Below are 16638 nucleotides of genomic sequence, written 5' to 3' on the forward strand. Positions count from 1 at the left end.
CGTCCACTGAAAAGAAGCTAGATCTTTTCTGGAGTTAACGCGGGCCGTAACTTCCAAATCATTCCGGTTTGAGACTTAGTCTGTTGAAACTCGTGTTCTCGTTTGAGTAGGCTTTGAACCTGCATCCAGTTGGCGGCGCTGTACTCCCGCGGTAAATTCACGCAACAGACCGCGGCTAGCTTAAGGCGTAAGTGCTGGGCTGAAGTCTCGCAGTTGAAGTCTGGGTACGTGTGGATTAACGAGTCTTGCAGCAGAACAGACCAGTTAACACTCGGCCTACCATTACATCCAGCTTAGAAACGAGGCCAGGTTGGGGTTCATTTCTCGACTTGGCTTTCAAGACGTATGCACCGATTCAATACCCGCCTCAATCGCCTGCTGATTAGTGTTGGCTTCAAGAAGCCCAAACACTCAAGAGGGCAGAGCACGTCGAGAACGCCACAGCAGACATTGAGAACGAGATGGCGCGTACAAGTACAACCTGCTCGCCGAACGAGAACCTCCCACTTCCGAGTGCAGACTAACGATCGGTTGATTCCTCGAGACGAAGTTGAAATGGCTCCACATCCGTTCCGGGTCGGGTCCTTCGGCAAGATTTACCACGGCACTTGGCTTGGTTCGCGAGTTGTCGTCAAGAGAGTCAAGTTGGAGTCCACCAAGGCCCGCGGTGATTTCTTGCGTGAGGCTGCGATCTGGAAAAGGCTGCATCACCCGCACATCGTCCCCCTGTTTGGTGCCTGCATCTCGTTCGGTGAGAAACAGACGCAACCAGAGGGTCTCTTTGTGTGCGAGGAAGCGGAAAACGGCAGCTTGCGGGACTTTTTGTTCAACGAGACTCAGGTGGGTCGATCGCCACCAATTTGGAGAGCGCTTCGTGACGCAGCACTGGGACTGCGCTTCATGCACCAAAGGGGCATCATTCATGGAGATCTCAAGTGTAACAACATTCTTGTGAGCAAGGCCGGAGTAGCGATGCTGACGGACTTTGGACTTAGTTCCGCTCCAGCTCATGAAGAATCGTGCAGCAACCCTCACGAAGCATCGGAGCTTTTCAGTGGAAGGCACCGGAATTGTTTGAACCAGAGTGCAGTGCCCCAACGTTCGAGTCGGACGTCTATGCTTTCGGCATGTGTGTTATGGAGGCTTTACGTGGTGGTTCTCCCTGGGGACCTCTACCTGATGCTGCGATCAGATACGCCCTCGTTAAACTCAAGCGAACGTTAGCTCAAGGTGGCTATCAGAGGTCGATATCGACTTGCATCATGCCGAGGCCTGCTAACGTGAAAACCGACCAGCACTGGGCCTTCGTGAAGCAATTATGCGCTTTTGAGCCCTCGAAGCGACTGAAGCTCAACGACGCGATCACAATACTCGAGAGATTTGCAGAAGTGAGGCTTCTGAAGCCGCGCAGCCATTGGAAACTGCGTAGATATTTTATTGCATGCACATATGCACTGCGTCTGTCTACTTCATTCCACGCTGAGTCGGTTGCTCCAGTTGAGTTTTCTCGTTGTAGCACTCGTCTAGCATTTGATGCGTCAGTTGGAACACTTCGTGAACATGAACGCCATCCATGCCGTCACCAGCAAACGGATCCTCCATCGCTCTCTCCACGTTGAAGATGCCGGTCATCAACAAACTCGTTGATACGCTGAGCAGCAAGCAGAAGACGAAGTTCGTCGCCAGATACTCGTTGCCCGCGCGATGTAAACGTAGTAGGGGCCGTAAAATACGGGAAGTACCAAGATGAAAAGCCGAGTGAAGGAGCGCGTAGCTTGAGGCGTGCGGTAACACTAAACAAGCACACAATATCGTATAAACTGTCAAAGAATGAAGCCAAGCAACACACACACGCATCGCATACCTTGATGTTCTGGAGCTTTTCGATGCGTGCCTGAAGCAGCCAGTGGTATTGGTTGATTCGCGAGGCTTCGTTGGCAGGCATCCCGCAGGCTTTCATGACCTCCACTTGGTCGTGTAGCTGGCGAATCGTGTTGATAATCTGCAACTGCAAATACTTCACAGGTGTCACATACTGCAATGCCAGCTTGCGTCCATGCGTGGTGAATCGATGCCGCCCCCGCGTCAGTGTAGGCATGATCAGCAGCGACATCGTATCGTGCAGCAACGATTCAAGCAGCGTCTTGGTCTTCTGCACGTGATCCTGGGGCAATTTCTTCCCTCCATTGATTGTCGCCCCAGTTCCACAGCGCATTGGCGAGTAAAATGTTCACCAACAATGACCTCGCTGCCAACAACAACGCACCAAAAACCAATTAGCTCTGATGTAAATACAACGGTACTCTTGCAGCTCACCCTCGGCAATAATGTCCAGCGCCTGCTCTCGCCGCGTGAAGGCCTGTCTGATCTGCATGATCATCGGCGACACCACGGCGAAGGAGACGATGGTCCACGAGATGTTGGCGCCGAAGCTCGGGCCCGAGCTGCTCTTGCCCAGGAAATAATACAGTGAAGTGGTGACGATCGAAAAGAGCACTACAAACAGCCCCTCGAACGTGATGAGCTGGATGCAGAAGACCTTGGAGGCCGCGTACAGGTCCAGCACGGTGTCTCGGAAGCCCTCGCTCGCGCGGCGCAGCGCCGCCCCGACGCTCATCTCGTCCTCGCTGCTGCTGGGTCCCCATAACTCGTCCACATTTTGCGGCGAGTTGAAGGCCGGACCCGAATGCGCTGCAGCCCTGGTGCCGTACTGCGCGTAGCCACCTTCTGACACCGGAGACCTCTTTCCGCCGATTGAGTGACGAAACGGCACTAGGTACCCCGTTTTATTGACCTATGGCACTATTTTGCCACTCAAAAAACGTTTTAAAACGGAGTCGAAGATGGTGAAAGTGGATGGCTCTGCGGTGGGCATCGAGGCGTTTGTGGACGCTACTGAGGAGCGTCTAGTCATGCGTGGTCGCATTAAGACCAAGTACGTAGGGTTAGCAATGTTGGGGATGCTATGGGTTTGATGGTAACGCTGATGTCTGTCGGTGGTTGTTGTGTCACTCCATGCTCACTACAGACCGGAGGACTTCGTGGTGCGCGAGATCAGTGCCGCGGGTGACATTGTGGGCTTCAGTGATGAGAGCGACAGACTGCCAACTGGTAGTGAGCGCGACGCTGTGCTGAAGAAGATCGAGGAGGCGTCGCAGAAGCAGAAGAAGGAGAGGCTGGTGTTTGATGAGCCTGCGGACGGATGGCGAGCAGCGCTGACGGAGCTGATTGGAGCCAAAGCTTGTGAGCACGTTGAAGGCGTCGCGCAAGGCCGAGAGAATGAGTGCTTTCTTGCTTCCCCCGCGGAGTTTCGGGACCGCATTTACCTGCAAAACTGCATCCAGAACTGCTACCCGGGACTAGACTGCAAGGTGCAGAAGGCGCAGTCGAGCGAAGATCAAGCTGAGGAACAGCAGATGCAAGTGGCGATGGATCCCGTGTACAAAAAACTTCGAGATGGCGGCATGAAGATTGAGAATTGCGATCGTTTACTTGCTTTCCTTCGAAAAGGAGCGGACGATCCCGCAGCAGCAAAAGGTATGTACCCAACAGAAATTGCAAGAGGGCTCATGTGGCGATTCGTAACAGAGTTTTTTTTTGCTTGCAGGACTTGAGTTGGAGCATGAGAACACGAAAGAGGCTCGGACAGCGCTACATCGCGTGATCGCCAAGAGCTCGTCGTCTTTCAAGACGAAGACTGAGACTCGGAATGGCGTCCAGCGACTGGTTGTTCACTTCTTGCCAAAGAGCAATAAGAAGCGCAAACGCTCCCAACCGCAAGCTTATCTTCGGTTTGTACTCCAAAAGGTGGGTTACTTGTGGGTACCCTCTTGCAAGTTGCGCTAAGCGTGGTCATTTCGTTGTTTCTCGCAGACAAACCAAGAGCATTTTACTTGCTTTGACAAGTTGACCCAGTGGCTCCGTCGTCCGCTCTCAGCGTTTTCATACGCTGGTACGAAAGACAAAACCGCCATCACTTTCCAGCACGTTGTGGCGAGTGGAGTGACACCTGATCGCCTCCAAAGTGTGAACAAAACTGATGAAGGCGCGCCGACCGGCATCCGAGTGGGAGACCTTCAGTATGTTGAACATCCACTGGCATTAGGCGGGGCCAGGGGAAACAGGTTCTCCATAGTCATCCGGGATCTTTCAAGTGAACCGGAGTCCAGTTCCAAGACAATTCAATCGACTCTTGAGTCTGCGCTGGACAAGATCAAGCATCAGGGTTTCGCTAACTACTTTGGGTTTCAGCGCGTAGGAATGCCCACAAACACAGTGAGAGCCCACCACATCGGCGAGAAGATCATTGCATGCAAGTGGGAGGAAGCTCTTCGACTCATCTTGGCAGTACAGGACGGCGATTCCGAAGATGGTGCCAAAGCAAAGCAGCTGTACCTCGAGTCTCGCGACATTGACGCTGCTCTCAAGCTCATGCCACACGGAATGCCTGTCGAGCGGCATGTGCTTCAGGGATTGAAGCGCTTCGGAAGCGATGCGTTCGAGCAGGCGGTGCTGAGTGTGCCGTTCTCGCGTCGTGTGATGTACCTGCACGCGTACCAGAGTTACCTTTTCAATCGGATGGTCTCGCTGCGACTGAAGAAGTATGGCAGCAAGGTTGTCGAAGGTGACTTGATCAAGTGCGATATCCCAAGCGAGAAGTCTATCTCGGTGAAGGTTGTCACTGCAGAGGAAGCAGCCGAGCTGAACGGGACGCACGCAGACGCGCTGGGACTGGTGTATTTGCCGCTGCCTGGAACGACTGTGAAGTTCCCTTCTAACTCGATAAAGGAAGCGTGCCTCGAGGTTAGTGATACGCCCGTAGATATTCACGCCTCGAAGCTGACAGTGACCAAATGCGTTGTGTGGTGTGTTACATGTAGATCACGGAGGAACACGGCACGAAGAATGCCCTCTGCAAGTCTGGGCCGGTGAAGGGAGCTTACAGGCCGCTGGTAACACATCCTCGCGACTTGGAGTGGACGTGGCTAGAAGATGAAGACAAGGGTGCGTGCATTTACATTGACCTTCTGCTCAAATCAGGACTCTCACTGACCTGTACTCACTCGTACGCGCTGCTGCTCTCAGCGCTCTCGCTCCAGCTTTCGTTTTCTCTCGACAGTGGAAGCTTTGCTACCATGTGCCTGCGCGAGGTGCTTCACTCAGACCTCTAGATCAATCGAATGCACACCATTTCGCAGTCAAAAGCAGCATCAATTCATTATTCGGACCGGCCGTACCGGTCATTCCCCTGCCACTTCTACTTCACGCATGAATCCCGCCGCCTACATCGCCTGTCAGCGGCAGGTCAAGTCACGCAACACAATACAGGCTCTATTTCTTGGCCTCCATGTCCTCCAGCGCCTGACGCACGAGCTTGGCGCCCGTGACCATGAAGAGCGTCTGCCAGATGCCCAGTCCCAGGCGCGGCACGATGCCCTTGAACAGGCCTCCGTAGCCCTGCTCCTTGACCACCGTGCGGAAGACCTGCACCATGTTCTGCTTGGGCTCGCCGCGGTCCGCGGCGCTCTGCATCTGGATGCGCGCCACCTCGAAGGGGTGGTTCCAGCAGGCCAGGCCGCCGCCAACGATACCGGCGCCGGCCTCCTGGGCCACCGTGAGCTTGGCGTCCTTGTCGCCGTGGAACAGCACCTTGAACCGGCCGCGCACAATCTCCGTGAAGCCCTGGCGCGACGCCCAGTTGGTGGCCTGGCGGAAGGCGATGGCCGTGCCGCCCGGGTAGAAGCCCTTGAGGCCGTGCGCGCCGTACACGTTGTGGATGCGCTGCATGGTGGAGATGGAGCGGTCGCCCGTGACGGCGCCCGTGACCAGGAAGGTGCAGGGCCCCATGACTACGACCTGGCACACGCCGCCGCCGGCTCCGGCCAGGAAGCCCGTGGCACTCTGGCCCACGCCCGCCGACAGCAGCGAGTCGGAGATGGCCTCCTTGGAGAAGAGCAGGATGGCGCCCTTGGACGCCGACTCGACCATCTTGGGGCCCGTGCCGGCCCAGAAGGCGGACACGCCGCCGCCCTCGCGCATGACGTTGCGGAAGGCCTGCGTCGTCGACTCGGTGCGGTAGCGGCCCATGCGCGTCTTCCAGACCTCGAAGGGCATGCCCAGCGTCGCGGCCTCCAGGCACTGCAGCAGGCCGCCGTTGAACAGGTCGCGCGGACCCACCTTCTTGCCGGACGCGGGCGGGGGAGACATGGCTCTTGGGTGTGGACGTACGAAGGTGCTGTGCCGGCTTGGGGGCAAATCGAGGTGTGGAAAACTGAGTCTGGAGGCGATATCCATGCGGAGAGAGCCGAGCCAACTTGCGCTTGGTTCAACTAAGAGCGGACAGAGGCGCTGATATCCTAAGCTTTAAACTGAATAGTGAATAAAGCTTAGGAGATCAGGAATACAATACGGGGTCACGTCGATCTCGGCCACGTACTTGGCTTTGTGACGTCACGGTGTCGGCACTGCCGGCAGCTCGAGGACGTCAGCCTGCTTCGCCATGCTGTCCAGTTAATGCGAGGCTTTCGCCGCTTTTTCCGGGGCATTTGTCTCCGCTGCACGAGCGCATCAACAGTGTGGCAGTGTTTCCTTCTCGCCAGAGTTTTTGCGTTGTACATGTACGAGCGGCTGCAACTGTAGTTGTCGATGTCCACGCAACGTTGACTCATTGAGTATAGCGGTTGCGGGGCACTCTCGGACCCACAGTGAAACATGTGCAGGTGATCGAAGTGCATTTCCATTGTAAGATGAACCTGCGCTTCATATTCGCTGCTTGAGGAGGATCCGTGGGTGTGGACGAAGCATACAGCTACCGGTGGTAGTTCAGTACCAGGCACGAGGACAATGAGGACCCTCCGGTGAGACGTTCTTGGCGCGCTAATTTGTCCACATATGAGGGCTGCTGCCTACGGGCATTTGGTCGACCAGCTGACCCGGAGGTTGTTGCGCGCCATATCGACGTGCCCTCAGCTGTTGCGGCTTCAGCAGCCAAGCCCGATGCGCTGGAACGAGTCGCTCACTGCCTTGCACTGAACTGGAATCGGAAGGAAGCGTTTACAGTTAGTAAGCAGCGAAGCGTTTACTTCTAACGTTAGAACAACGCGCACGGTCGGCACGGGCGATTGAAAGGCATTGCACCTCTTCATGTTGAAGTGGCCATAGCTTTCTAGCTTTTGAGCTAGACCTGTAGGACCGCTCGCAACTTTGTAGAATCAGATATAGAGTCAGTATGGCATAGCGAAACCAAGCTTAATCCGGGGCCTCGGCGCACGACACTGCTGCGTGCAGAGGACAGGCGCCTCAAGCGAGTCAGTTACCTATATCGGCAGTGCATCGAGAGCTTCCAGCGGCGTCGGAACCGTCAGAGCGGAGCGTTTTCCCTCGCGGCTTCTCTTCCTGCCGCCCGAAGTCCCCGGCGCCACCAAGCCGACTACCGAACAGCCGACAGCCGCCGCCGTGCCGCCCGAGCAGAGTCAGAGGCGCGCGCGACTTCCCGGTGTGCCCTGCTGTTTCCTACGCATCATTTGGGATCGCCCCTTCTTTCCCGTCTTGTAGTGGCTGGAGAGGCAGGCAGGCGAGTTAGGTAGTTCGCGATAGACAGCGCGCCGACTGCTGGGATCGAATAAGGCGACGGACGACCCCCCGACCGACTGGCGCGCGTGTGAAGCCGAGGTAAATGGCAAGGTCGCACAGCACAGAGACCCCGTACCGCCGCTCCCAGTCCGTCACCAGCCACTCGCAGCAGCATCGAGGCACGCCCGTGCTGGAGGAGCAGAACTACATGAGCCCGTTTAGCCCGCCGTCCAACGGCCTCTACGTCATGGAGACGCCGCAAGAGCGCGACGGCGACGCGGCGCGCGACGGACGCCGCTCCATGCGCCAACTGCCGCCCGTGGACCAGAACGGCTCCTTCCGACAGCGCCACGGCATCACGCGCGGCGCGTCCAACGGCTTCGCCACCATGGACAACGGCAGCGCCATCAGCAGCTCCAGCGGGAACTACATTGACGCCATGAGCCTGAACAACAACAACAACATGAGCGCCACGGCGCAGCAGCCGCTCATCTCCACGCCGCGCGCCACGCAGAAGAACATCGTGCGCGTGATCGACAAGGACATGACGCAGCAGTTCCGCGGACGCTCCAAGTCGGTGGGTCAGGGACGCATTCGCTGGTTCGAGAACAGGAAGTCGCAGCTCCTTGGGTTCTGCCTTACGATGGCTTTCCTCGGCGTGTCGGTCGCCATGTACAGCTACCGATGGACGGGACTTATTGCTGGCTCGGTGAACAGCCTCATTTGCGGCTCCGCTGTTGTTATCACGTACTGCCGCAAGAAGCAGTGGCACCAGCACCCGAACCCGATCGTGCACAATCGCTCGGTACTGAGTATCTTCATGGCGGTGTGCTTGCTGTTGAACGTGCTGGTGGACTTCGACCCGAGTGGATCGAACACGGACTGTCAGCGACTTGCAGGTATCACGGAATTCTTCTTCTTCACAGGCGAGGCGTGGGGTCTCGTCATGGCTTGCGATCTGTTCTTCTCGGTATGTCAACTGTTATTATGCGTTGCTCTTAGCACTAGCCAGGCCTAACGTTCTTGCCTTTGACGCACAGCTCACGAGTCCGTTCACGAGCTACAAACGACTGATGAAATTCTACCACCTTTGGGTATGGCTGGGAGGCATTACTATGGGTGTGATCACGTACTCGGTCCAAGGTGCTGGCGGATTCTTCACTGTGGACGGCCAGTCCATGACCTACGAGACCGACACGGACACTGTCATCGGCTTTTGCTTGGCTTCATCGCGTATTTGCTGCGATTCTGGCGAAACCTGCCCTGACACGATTCAAAAGTGCTCCACTACCGCGAGCTTCTTGAACGCGCAGAAATGGTGAGTATTTCTCCGCTCAACGTACACAGGAAAACCACGACTAACGGATGTTGTGCGAACTTTTTTTTCAGGCCCTGGATTTTGATTTACAGCTTCGTGCTTCTGGTGCTGTTCGTGTCTGTGTGGTAAGTTCCCGAACCAAAATGGCTGTGCGTATGTGCTGCTCTCTAATAACATTTCGCTTCTTTCCGTGCTGTAGTGTGCTGACGTTGGCGTGGCACCGCCTCTACCTGCGTGGTGTCCCCAAGACATACAACATTCGCCTTCGTGTGCTGAACTACATTTCCTTGTAAGTGCATTGTTGCTGGTATCTTGCTCAACGATGGTATCTCACACCTGTAACGCTATCTGTGATGTATAGCTTCACGGGCGCGTATGTTTTCTACTGGTTGCTCCTGCTGCTTCTCTACATGTGCGCGTACTTCTTGTCGACCAAGAGTGACACGTTAAACTCGAAGGCCGTTGCGCAGGTTCTGCGTCAATTGGTCATCTTCCTCATTTCGTCGAAGGGATATCTCGACTATGTGATTTGGTTCGCTGTGAACAACATCAACAGAAAGAGTGGAAACGGACGCGATGAATCGGCAGATGTGGATGTCGACCTTAGCCCGCAGGCCAACACGGCCCTGCGATCAGAAATTCTGTACTACACCACCTCAGGCATTAAGGAGTCTGTTCGTGCTGTGACTGACGAGCTGATCACCATCCCGATTTCTGGCGAAGGCGATGCGGTACGTTGATCTTCTGTTCTTTTCGAGTTGAAACTTGGAGCCTGACTTGTGTATTCGTTTCTATCACCAACAGGGCAAGTCTATCAAGTTTTGGTCATTCTGCCCAACATCTTTCCGCAACATTCGATTGACCTTTGGAATCAGTGACGCCGACTACATTCAAATGTTTGGCGCTACGACCAAGGAACGATTCAGTGAAGGTCGTAGTGGTGCTTTCATGTTCTACACGTCTGATGAAAGTCTGATCGTGAAGACAATGTCCCCCGAAGAGTGTGCGTTCTTGCGCAAGATGGCACCTAATTATGAGGCCTACATGACCAGCAACCCCGACACACTCCTCACGCGGTTCTACGGTTGCCACTCCGTCTCGCTGTACGGAAAGATGTACTACTTCGTTGTGATGGGAAACCTGTTCGCGGACACGGACGTTGTGCATCACCGTTACGATATCAAGGGATCGTGGGTGGATCGTAATGCGAAGGTCCCGAGTGTCGGTGATAAGACCGCGTGCCGTTACTGCAACGCTTCGTACACGTTCGGCAGTACCAAAAACCAGGAGTGTGGTGACGGCATGAACTTCCACGAGCCCGACATTGTCCTCAAGGACAACGACTTGATGACCAAGGTGCGTCTTGTTGCACTTCATTTGCACAGCTCAGTGGTGGCTAACGTTGTTATTCTCTCTTGCAGATTCGCATTGACCCGGCAACAGCCCACCGCATCTACGACCAGATCCACAAGGACAGCGACTTTTTGTGCTCGCAGGGCATCATGGATTACAGTCTACTCATGGGTATTCAAAGCTCGGAGTACTTTGTCGACACAAGCCAGCTGCCGCAAGCCCGTCGCGACCTGCTCTTCACGCAACCTGCGACGAGCGTGGCTGGTCCGTCGCTCTACCATTTCGGTATTATTGACTTTCTGCAGCAGTGGTACGTCATGGCAAGCTTCCTTGGCTCCATGCCTGTGTTCGATTGATAACGTTGTATATGTCCAAACCTCCTTTGTAGGACAATGGAAAAGAAGATGGAGCGGTTCTACAAGACGTTCGTCAAGCGGAAAGACCCGGAAGGTGTCTCCGCTTTGCCGCCGAAGCCCTACAAGTTCCGTTTCCAGCAGAAGATGTCGCGCATCTTCGCGCTGTCGACGCACACGCGCGCTGAGAACGACACGGCTTTCAACCACAACTACCCGGCACTGATCGACGTGCTGGACCAGGGCAACTTCGACACCCAGCGCCACAACACCTTCATCAACAACTCGGTGATGGAGCAGAGACCGGTGTTCAACCCCGACCTGCAGCAGGACATCCGCGTGGTGTAGCTGGAATCCCGAGGCGTAGTGAGTAGGGGCCCTGAGCGTCGTGCTGCATGGGCCCCATTTTTGATAAGTAGGAAAGAAGAGAGAAAGAAATTTATAATTACGCGACTCCATGGTCATGGTCATGGTCATGGTCATGATCACGGTCATGGTCATGATCACGGTCATGCTCAAATTGACTTTTGCAGCTATCGACCGATACAAAATGCTGTTTCGAATTTTGGCCAATCAGGTGGCCCCACCTAGCGCGATAGCAGTTCCCCCTCACAACAGAAGTGCCGAGCCAAAAGCCTGCTCTCAACATGGTGAAGGTGCGTCTCGTTCGTCTCTCTCCGTGCACCTCTGCGACGGACTGGGAAGCATAGTTGGTGGTAGCTACTTAGAGGCCGATCGTATCCTGATTGCTGACCGTTTGGCTGCTTCGTGGACGCTCTGCAGGCGGCGTCTCCGAGCGTGAAGGCGATCTTTATCCTCGACAGCGATGGCAACCGCGTGTGCGCCAAGTACTACGACAAGTCGTACCCGACGCAGAAGGAGCAGCTCGATCTGGAGAAGAAGCTGTACGCCAAGACCAAGAATGCCACGTCTCGTGTGGAAGGTGAGAGCGCTGCTGGCGGTGGCATTGAAGACTGTGGAGACGGCATTCTGATCATGGTTATTGATTACTATTTGTTTATTGTGTAGCCGACATTATTCTGATTGAGAACATTGTGAGCGTCTTCCGCTGCGGGTCGGACACTACGATGCATGTGGTTGGCTCGGCTTCGGAGGTGAGGAGCAGCAGGCTGGATGGACCCAGAATGAGGAGTGGTGGGCTGATTGGAGTTCCTTATTGTTGTAGAACGAGCTGATCCTGCTCACTGTCTTGGACTCGGCCTACGACGCTGTCAGCAACTTGCTGAAGTACGTGGTATTGTTATTGAACGTGGAAGGTTTGGCGCTGAAACTCACGTGGATGACTTGTCTGTGACGCAGGGGACGGATGGACCGCCATGTCATGCTCGACAACATCGAGCTGGTGCTGCTCACGTTCGACGAGGTTGTCGATGGCGGGTACGCGGATGCAATATGCTGGTTTGCTGGATGGTGTTCATGGTGATGCTGAATGATTTTTTATTTCTCTTACTTTTGTTGCAGAATCATTCTGGAAGTCGACACGCCGTCCATCTCGAACCGTGTGCTTATGCGCGTAAGAATCTCCGTTTGCGAAGAATGCTGTGTTTGTTCTGATCGCCATTCTAACCTCTCGCTTCCTTTCTTCCTTTATTCAGGGTATCGACAACGAAGTGCCAATGGCAGAGCTCACCATTTCACAGGTGGGTTTGTGTGCAGCTTATTACTCCGTATTACCCCGTCCCTGTTTGCTTACTTCGCGTTTTCTTTTTATCTGCATAGGCGTTTGCTTCGGCTCGCGAGCAGTTCTCGCGCTCCTTCCGCAGCTAGACGGCATCCTGCGTGCCACATTAAATGTGTCTTTCTCTGCTTTCTATCCTGCTCTCCCAAACACGACTCCGTTGTGATTTTTTTATATCTTCCTGGCCTTCATGTACACATGTTGTCTGCATCCGTGGCCTGCAATGCACTTCACAGCGTCACAGCTAAACTGGACAGCATGATCGTGGTGCTCGGCATCTCTATTCGTCAGAATCAACGCCTTCTATTGGTCAAAACTAATTTTGCACTACGAGCAAGGTAGCTTGTCATTTCCCACCAGGAAAGCTGGCGACCAAGCTCTTTTGTCTGCGGCAATGGCGGCGAAGCCGGAGAAGAAGCACAAGCCGGAGCAAGAGCAGGAGCAGGCGCAGGCCAAGCCGTGGGGCCGCTTCAAGCTCGTGTCCAAAGAGCCGGCGGAGGAGAGCGACCACATCAACTTCCGTAACAAAGTGACCACGATCGGCCGCATTAAACGTCGGTGCGACCACGTGATCAGCAAACCTTTCATCAGCAGCATCGTAAGGCAATTCTACCCCAACGCGCTGTATTGGGCAATGATTGCTGCTTGTCTGCTAACGTTTGAGCTTTGGTGATCGCTGGTTGGCTTCGGTAGCATTGCGTTGTACAGTTGGAGGGCTTGGACACGAACGGAGACCCCGTGGTGAAGCTCCACGACAACAGGTCCGTCTAGTTGCGTGTCGTTATCGCTGCTAGTTTGGCAGAAGCTAATGAAATTGTGGTGTTTTGATGCAGTCGTAACGGTATTTATGTCAATGAGGAAGCGGTGGGCAAGGGAGCCTCGGCGCAGCTGGGCAACGGATATACGATTCACTTCACTAAGCCTGGCACGGCTTCGGCAGGTACGTGAGCACCTGTGCTTACCAAGCAACAACGTGGCTAATATAAACTGTGCTGCTGTGTTTCAGGAATCCCTCCGTTGGCTTACAAGTTCGAGTTTCTGAAGTACGTAAAGCAAAACCCTTTGAGGTATTCAAAGTTGCTTGTGTAAACTTACTTAATGTGCATTTGTTAGGTCTCACGAGTCGAATCCTGCCTCTCCACAGAGTGATGTGGCTGTCTCGTCGAAGAGCGAGGCAGCGGCCCCATCGAAGAGCGAGGTCGTTGAAGCATCGGAGGATGTCAACATGACGGTTGTCGCCGATGAGTCTTTTGAGGCAACGCAGCTGGCGGATCCTCCGTCTCCGTCGGAGAAGAAGCGCAAACGGGCGGACGAAGAGCCTGCAGTCATTACCGTTGCCACGCAAGAGCTTGAAAGCAAACTCAAGAAAGCCGAAAGCCGAATCGCAGCTTTGACTGTGGAGTTGGAGAAGAGAGTACAAGAGAAGGTGAACAAACTCCAGCAAGAGAATTTGAGCCTGATGTCGAAGCTGGAGGAAGCCACAGCTGAGAATCTCCAACTGAAGACGGATTTGTCCGCGAAAGACAGAGACATGGAAGTGAAGGTCAAAGAAGCGATAAAGAAGCGAGATGAGAGTGCTGCGGTAGAGATTCTGAAGCTGAAAGAAGAGCTGACTGCCAAGGATAAAACTATGGAGCTGAAGATTAAGGAAACCGTTAAAAAGAGCCAGGAGGCCGACCGCGAAGCCAGGACCCAAGAAATTGCTGCAAAACTCAAAGAAGCTACGAAGAAGTATCAGCAAAAGGTGGAGGCTGAACACTTTGAGCAGCGACGAGAGATGAGCGAGAAGATGGCGGCCTTTTCCAATGAAAACGAAAAGCTGCAGACAACACTTAGCACGAAGGAGGTAGAGCTGGCCGAATGCGAGGATAAACTCGCGAGTTTGCGCGAGAAGGTCACTGAACTGACAAGTACCTTGGCCGAAAAGGAGAAGGCGTTGGCGGAACGTGAGGAGAAGATCGGGGAACTCGAAGAAAAGATTAATGCGTCGAAGGATGAGAGCTCGGAGCTCATGGGACTCCTTGCAGCTGCAGAAGACAAGGTCGTGGCTGCTGAAAACAAGGCTGCAGAAGCTTCTATAGCCGCTGCCGAGGCCGCCAAGGCCAGCAAAAGTGGTGGTGATGCGAAGGAGCAACAAGAGCTGCAAGCAGCTATTGCATCTCTTCGAAGCGAGCTCGAAACGCATCGCGCCGAGCTTGCAAGCTCTAAAGAGGAGGTACGCAGGCGTGTTGGTGTCGCTAGCTCTGTTCACACCTAATGCTGTATTTGTATTGATGTGCAGCTGAAGCAACAACGAGAAGCTGCAAGTGCTGCTGCGTCTGCATCGACGGAGTCTCCTCCAACTGTTGCTGCCGAAAGGTAGGTCTGTCCCCGTTTCCCACGGATAATTGCTGCATGTAGTAACCTTCTGCTCGTGATGTCAACAAGCAGTATCGGCCAAGACGACGACGTCGAGACTCTGCGCGCTCGGTTGGCCGCTGTATTGAACCTCTTCGGACAAGTGCAGGCTCTCAGTGTCCAAGGTATCAGCCTGATCAGCGGAACTGACCGTCCAGAGCTGGCGGACCTCCACCTCTTGTCCGCTGCATCAGCGCGCACAAGCACGGCAGTGCCGGACTCGCCTAGCTCTTCTCCTAGCGAGGAAAACGCCGAAGATGACGCGAAGGACTCACCTGCGAAGAAGCCGACGACGGAGAAGAAGGCTGCGAAGAAAGCCGCCAAGGACGTCAGCATCAAAACCGAGAAGGCTGATCACACCGAGGACGATGCGGATGACGCTGCAGCGGAGCCCAAGTCGTCTCCGGCCAAGTTGAAGCGGGAGAAGAAGAAGTCCATCAAGCAAGCGGCGCCGCTGTCCGCAGCGATCGAAGCCGACGCCGCCTCGGCAATTGCAGCCATGGCATCGGCGGAAAGCAGCGGCAAGAGCTCCCCGAGCGAAGCGAGCACCGCGGTCGCCAATGGCGACGGTGACTGGGAAATGCTGGAGTGAAATACGTACTAAGGTTTTCGAAGTTATTCTACTATAACTGCGTAAGAAATGCTCGTGCAGTGCACCCACCGTGCCAAAGTCTACAGTAACATGTCCATGGGTTTGGTTCATCCATCCAGGCAATGCAAATCGACACTTTGGAAATGTGCCACGCACGATTTGAATCTCTTGGCCAATCAGAGACACCCATGCGCTTGTTTTTGCTACACACCATCCAACAAATTGCCCAATTTGCTGCTTGGGGACCGACCGCCGGTCATTACTCGACTCGCCCCCGACGCCTCAAGTACTCGCCATGCTGCGCACCGCCTTCCGTCTCCGCTCCGCCCTGCCGGCCCAGCGCCGCGTCGCCGCCTGCGTCTCGCGCGGCTTCGCCTCGTACCCGCCCCACGAGGTCATCGGCCTGCCGTGTACGTCACCGCACGGATATCTACGTATCTACTCTAGTGGAGCTCTTGGGATTGACGATTTGACAATTGTCTTGTATTATAAAAATTGATGCAGCGCTGTCACCGACCATGGAGACGGGCAACATGTCCAAGTGGGTCCTGAAGGAGGGCGACGCCATCAACGCCGGCGACATCGTGTGCGAGATCGAGACGGACAAGGCCGTCGTCGACTACGAGGCCACGGACGACATGTTCCTGGCCAAGATCCTCATCCCGGAGGGCGCCGAGAACATCCCCGTGGGCCAGCCCATGATGGTGGTGTGCGACGAGGAGGAGTCCATTGCCGCCTTCAAGGACTTCAAGCTGGAGGACGCTCCGGCGGCCCCCGCTGCCCCCGTGCTCTCGGAGGAGAAGCCCCCCAAGAAGGAGGAGGTTGCTGTTGACGTCAAGACCAACGAGCCCGTGGTGCCCCAGGACTTCCTGGTGACCTCGCAGACCACGAAGAAGACGGTGCCCGGCCCGGCCATCCCGGCCTCGCCCGTGGCTAAGGCTGCCCCTGCCCCCAAGGCCGCTGCGCCCGCCCCGGCTGCTGGCGCCGTGTTTGAGGAGAAGTGGGGTCTTGGCATCAAGAAGAGCGCCATCTCCACGAGCCTCATCAAGAAGCAGCAGGCGTACATTGCCCTGTACGGCATCACCGGCATGACGCCCGCGGCGCTGCCGGAGAAGAAGAAGTAAATCCGCTGCTAGTACTAGCGATAGGTTCGGCAAGCTCATGATCCCCCGTTGCGATGCAAAGGATAGCATTGCTAATTTGTTAATGAAAGCGCGGAGCTGAGCTACTGTAGCCTCGCTTGAGCTTGCTTGCAAAAGGCACTACTTAAGGATCACAAGCCTCTCGACTGAGCTACTATTGTGACTTACTGAGGAACAGTGATACTCATCGAGTGAACCTTCTCCAGGTGGTT

At 55.0% G+C, this 16638-nt stretch overlaps 7 protein-coding genes across 7 annotated transcripts; 5 read left to right on the top strand and 2 right to left on the bottom strand.

Moving 5' to 3' along the window:
- Positions 1-531: 531 nt before the first annotated feature.
- On the top strand, positions 532-1391 carry PHYSODRAFT_398960 (hypothetical protein; the record flags this gene model as incomplete). The annotated part of the gene is made up of 2 exons (XM_009531278.1): positions 532-1019; positions 1040-1391. Coding segments are annotated over 2 exons (840 nt in total), but the record flags the coding sequence as incomplete, so codon positions are not given.
- A 73-nt stretch (positions 1392-1464) lies between these two features.
- On the bottom strand, positions 1465-2617 carry PHYSODRAFT_315989 (hypothetical protein; the record flags this gene model as incomplete). The annotated part of the gene is made up of 4 exons (XM_009531279.1): positions 1465-1689; positions 1713-1793; positions 1865-2181; positions 2317-2617. 4 exons carry the CDS (start codon positions 2615-2617, stop codon positions 1465-1467), a joined length of 924 nt encoding a protein of 307 aa, XP_009529574.1.
- Positions 2618-2843: 226 nt separating this feature from the next.
- On the top strand, positions 2844-4932 carry PHYSODRAFT_505989 (hypothetical protein; the record flags this gene model as incomplete). Its single annotated transcript, XM_009531280.1, has 4 exons — positions 2844-2935; positions 3029-3371; positions 3616-3807; positions 3874-4932. 4 exons carry the CDS (start codon positions 2844-2846, stop codon positions 4930-4932), a joined length of 1686 nt encoding a protein of 561 aa, XP_009529575.1.
- A 399-nt stretch (positions 4933-5331) lies between these two features.
- On the bottom strand, positions 5332-6207 carry PHYSODRAFT_505357 (hypothetical protein; the record flags this gene model as incomplete). Its single annotated transcript, XM_009531281.1, has 1 exon — positions 5332-6207. One exon carries the CDS (start codon positions 6205-6207, stop codon positions 5332-5334), a length of 876 nt encoding a protein of 291 aa, XP_009529576.1.
- Positions 6208-7675: 1468 nt separating this feature from the next.
- PHYSODRAFT_334032 (phosphatidylinositol-4-phosphate 5 kinase-like protein) lies at positions 7676-10944 on the top strand (the record flags this gene model as incomplete). Its single annotated transcript, XM_009531282.1, has 8 exons — positions 7676-8542; positions 8613-8890; positions 8962-9015; positions 9090-9179; positions 9252-9621; positions 9695-10246; positions 10312-10553; positions 10632-10944. 8 exons carry the CDS (start codon positions 7676-7678, stop codon positions 10942-10944), a joined length of 2766 nt encoding a protein of 921 aa, XP_009529577.1.
- Positions 10945-11226: 282 nt separating this feature from the next.
- PHYSODRAFT_354829 (hypothetical protein) lies at positions 11227-12460 on the top strand. Its single transcript, XM_009531283.1, has 8 exons — positions 11227-11252; positions 11380-11539; positions 11626-11711; positions 11783-11844; positions 11917-11994; positions 12079-12130; positions 12213-12257; positions 12337-12460. Exons 1-8 carry the CDS (start codon positions 11244-11246, stop codon positions 12382-12384), a joined length of 540 nt encoding a protein of 179 aa, XP_009529578.1. The 5' UTR covers positions 11227-11243; the 3' UTR covers positions 12385-12460.
- Positions 12461-15526: 3066 nt separating this feature from the next.
- Positions 15527-16516, top strand: PHYSODRAFT_286394 (hypothetical protein). Its single transcript, XM_009531284.1, has 2 exons — positions 15527-15694; positions 15789-16516. Exons 1-2 carry the CDS (start codon positions 15580-15582, stop codon positions 16406-16408), a joined length of 735 nt encoding a protein of 244 aa, XP_009529579.1. The 5' UTR covers positions 15527-15579; the 3' UTR covers positions 16409-16516.
- Positions 16517-16638: the final 122 nt, after the last annotated feature.

This window comes from Phytophthora sojae (assembly GCF_000149755.1).
Source record: "Phytophthora sojae unplaced genomic scaffold PHYSOscaffold_5, whole genome shotgun sequence".
Classification (NCBI taxonomy): Eukaryota; Oomycota; class Peronosporomycetes; order Peronosporales; family Peronosporaceae; genus Phytophthora; species Phytophthora sojae.